This window comes from Abramis brama (assembly GCF_963993115.1).
Source record: "Abramis brama genome assembly, chromosome: 15".
NCBI classification, from domain to species: Eukaryota; Metazoa; Chordata; class Actinopteri; order Cypriniformes; family Leuciscidae; genus Abramis; species Abramis brama.
Window position 1 is genome coordinate 27694037 of NC_139977.1, and position 3981 is coordinate 27698017.

Sequence of the window (3981 nt, forward strand, 5' to 3'; positions counted from 1 at the left end):
CGTACATTCTGCTTATTAAACACACAGGGATGCACAGCAGCACACAAACATGCCAAATATTAAAGTTAAAAGGATTATAATGTAAAAGATTATTATTGTGTACATAAAGATATGGTGGAATCTGGCTTGTCCTGTAGATGATCTGCTTGCGCACTTTAACCTCACGCACGAGCAGATCCATTTGCACTCTGGAGACGGCTTCGGCCTTTCCAGTATCAAATTCCATCATGTAAATTGCTAATCTGCCATGGCGTGAGCGCAACTGCCATTTAAAGGGAATGGGAGATGAAACTCTGATTGGTTTAACGCACGTAAATCCCAAAACACACCCATTACTCATTAAGAGAATAGGGACAACCCTTTTAGACCATGCGCCTGGCGCGCTGACCATTTTTCCCGTCGTTAAACTAGCAAAAGTGGATTCGGACACGCCCTAAGTGAACTTGCGCTTTAGACCATGTGCTTAGATCGTTAAAATAGGACCCCTTATGTTCACATAACACAACAGATCAGGCTTCCTTTTCAAAATAGTAGTCTACAACACATTTTCACTTATGAACACAACACCCATCGAACCCCTTTCACACAGAGCATTGATCCAAGAAAATTGCATAGAATTGCTAGAGTGCCATCTGTGTGAACGCAAACATGTCCTGGGACTGATCCTTTTTACGACCCTTTTTACTAGATTTAATATAGCAACATTTTGTCATAAATGTAACACGTAAGTTGCATTGTGATTCCTCTGTAAATGCACTGAGTTTCGCATTGAAGAGTGTAAATGTATCTTTTTACATATTCAGAATATGTAAGTGTTTCACTGTTTATTACAAACTGATTTACTGATGTACTCTTTGTATATTGTTTATCCAATAAAACACATCATGGCCCAGTGTCACCTTTTCCCTACTGATGGTTGCCACAGAGATTATAGCAATAAACTTGACTTCCTGTCAACACAAATGTCTCAGTCTAAGAATTTGCATTTAAGATGTTGAATAAGTGGCACCTGTGCCATCTAGTGTCAGACAATTGAAGAATATTTGGAAGGACTGAATAAAAATTGTTGCAGTGATAATTTCTTTTCTTACAGATTTGAGTGATTATTGATTTGAACACTTATACTAGCAAAATGTATACCTTGAATGTGCAATAAGTCACTTTACTTAAAAATGGCTGCTAAAAGCTTAAAAATAGGATGAGCTGGGGATGGAGGAGGGTAATTAGCTCCTGGGAAACGCAATAGCTGCTGATAATAGTGAAGGAGCTTATATTATGTATACAGTGATAGGCGTCCTATTCCTATAGGTAGACGTGTATCAGCTTAGAGTCATCTGATGCGAGCTTGACTAACCAGGTTGACTAACCTTGACTTGCCAGGTCTTTATTTACTTTATTTACATATCTGGTGTTTTATGTGACGTGTAGCAGATGAAGTCATGCACATATGTTCTGTGACAGCTGTGAAGTCAGTCTACAAAACACAGCACATCGATTTATACACATTTACAGAGACTGGACATTCACTCTCCAGGTGATAAACACTTCTTTTTAATTTAATATCTTGTTTTTAACCTCAACACTATTTCTGTGTTCATGCAGTTTTGCATATATACTTCAAATTAAATTTTGCCTAATTAAGGTTAATACAACTTTAGTGTAAATTTACAGTTACTCGGTTAACATATGTTTTAATCCAAAGGGACAAGCAATTTACTAGAATAGCAAACAATATGTGACCCTGGATTACAAAACCAGTCACAAGTCGCACGGGTATATTTGTGGCAATAGCCAACAATACATTGTATGGGTCAAAAATATCGATTTTTCTTTTATGCCAAGAATTTTTAAGATATTAAGTAAAGATCATGTTCCATGAAGATATTTTGTAAATTTCCTAAATATATAAAACATTTATTTTTGTGAGTGAATGCAGCACAATCGCGAACATAAATGGACAACTTTAAAGGCCATTTTCTCAATGTTTCGATTTTTTTTGCACTCTCAGATTCCAGATTAGTTGTATCTCGGACAAATATTGTCCTATCCTAACAAACCATTCATCAATGGAAAGCTTATTTATTCAGCTTTCAGATGATGTATAAATCTCAATTTAAAAAAAATTGACCCATGTAACTGATTTTGTGGTCCAGGGTCCATATACTCTATGAAGCTGATAGAAGCAGAAGTAGAAATCTAGAAAGATGTAATTTAATAATGGTGTGTTCTGTTTCAGTGTCTTATCTGTGTTGAGCGTTATCTGGCAGTGGTTCATCCTGTAACCTTTCTAAAGTCCAAACCTCTCAGATATAGAGTGATCTGCTGCACCGCGGCCTGAATAACTCTTTTTTTAGTTATTTTATTTTGTGCCTGTTGTGCCACATTGGTCCATTGGTTTGATTTGTGCTGGCTGGTTTTGTTCAGCCTGTCCTTTATCTGAAACGGGCAGATAAATTCTCAAGACATACGGGAGCTATAGTACCTGCTTAGATAACCCACCATTATGGGGAGGCAGCTTAATCCTTATGCAAGCTCACAATGGAGCAGCCTATGAGGAGCGAGGGATATGAGAGTAGGGAGATCTTACTTCTCTCTAAAGTGCGGCTAGTTGCCAGCGCGCTTACTCTCAATAACCTCCCTCAGGTCTTTCTTCACCTTCCTCTGGTTACGCCTTTTCCAAGCCCTACCCCCCTGATTAGGTTGGCGACACTCTGCCTCTGAGCCTGTCTGTAGTCCTCAGACTGAGATGGCCCAGGGTCCAGGCACCTGAGGTAGCACTTGATTTTGCACTTGAATGTATATTAACCTAAATCCTAATTATACCTGGTTCATTCACACTTCTCTCTTCTTAGATCATGGTTACATTACCACAACTTGTGAGCTGCTGAACTGAGAAGACAAATACAGACAAGATGAATAACTCTACAGTGAACTTCACCACATCTGAAATATCAACAAACTCCACAACTCAGTCCATTGGGGTACTAGACTGTCTGGAAATCTGTGTGTACAGCATCAATTTGTTTTTTAGTCTACCAACACACTCCTATATCATATGGCTTATCATCACAGGAACAGAAAGTGGAGTTGCATCAGAGTTCTTCATCCTCAATCTCTCCTTTGGTGAGATTGGTATCTGTCTGAATAGTTTGGTCTTTATTCTGTCAATGTGGATTTCAAGTCTTAAGATATTAGATGCATTTTTATTAGGACTTACATTCACTGGTCGTCCTCTGTTTCATTGTCTGATGTCTGTTGAGCGTTACCTGGCAGTGGCTCATCCTGTAACCTTTCTGAAGTTCAAACCTCTCAGATATAGAGTGATCTGCTGCACTGCGGCCTGGATAATTAGTTTTGGCTCCTGTTTGGTCAGCATGTATAACTTCACCTCAAACAACATTCATGCACATACATGGTTCTTGTCCATGCAGCTTACACTGGTCATCTTCATCCAGATGTTTTGTCTTGTGGCTGTTCTCAGAGCTCTGAAGCAGTCAGGACCAGGAGAGAGAAGAAGAAGAGAGAGAGTGGAAGAAAACCATATGAAGAGAAGAGCATTTCATCTCATTATAATAACTACTGTGAACATTATTATCCTATATTTCCCATTTGCAATCACAGGAATATTTGTCATTCTGACGGCAGAAAATAATCCAGCAGTTTGGTTCACTGGTCTGACTTGTTTTATGCTGGCTGGTTTTGTGCAACCTATTCTTTATCTGCACCGCACTAGAAAACTCTCCTGCCTCTGTTCATCATAAAATCTGCAATTGTAATAATTTGCTTACTTAAGTTACTAAATCTATTTATTGGTTCTGGGATAATCTTGGCATGTCTGTTTTGTTCAGCTGTCCGCTAGAATTGACACAAATGGCAACACTAAACATTGTGATTTCTCTGTAATTCATTTTTGCATTCGTAATGTTTAAATGGCCTTTGCAGTGTGAAGTGGCAGACTGTCAATGACTGTCATTCAGTTTT

At 38.6% G+C, this 3981-nt stretch overlaps 1 protein-coding gene across 1 annotated transcript; it reads left to right on the plus strand.

Moving 5' to 3' along the window:
* Positions 1-2912: 2912 nt before the first annotated feature.
* Positions 2913-3761, plus strand: LOC311097023 (C-C chemokine receptor type 8-like; the record flags this gene model as incomplete). The annotated part of the gene is made up of 1 exon (XM_084136490.1): positions 2913-3761. One exon carries the CDS (start codon positions 2913-2915, stop codon positions 3759-3761), a length of 849 nt encoding a protein of 282 aa, XP_083992616.1.
* Between the last annotated feature and the right edge of the window lie 220 nt (positions 3762-3981).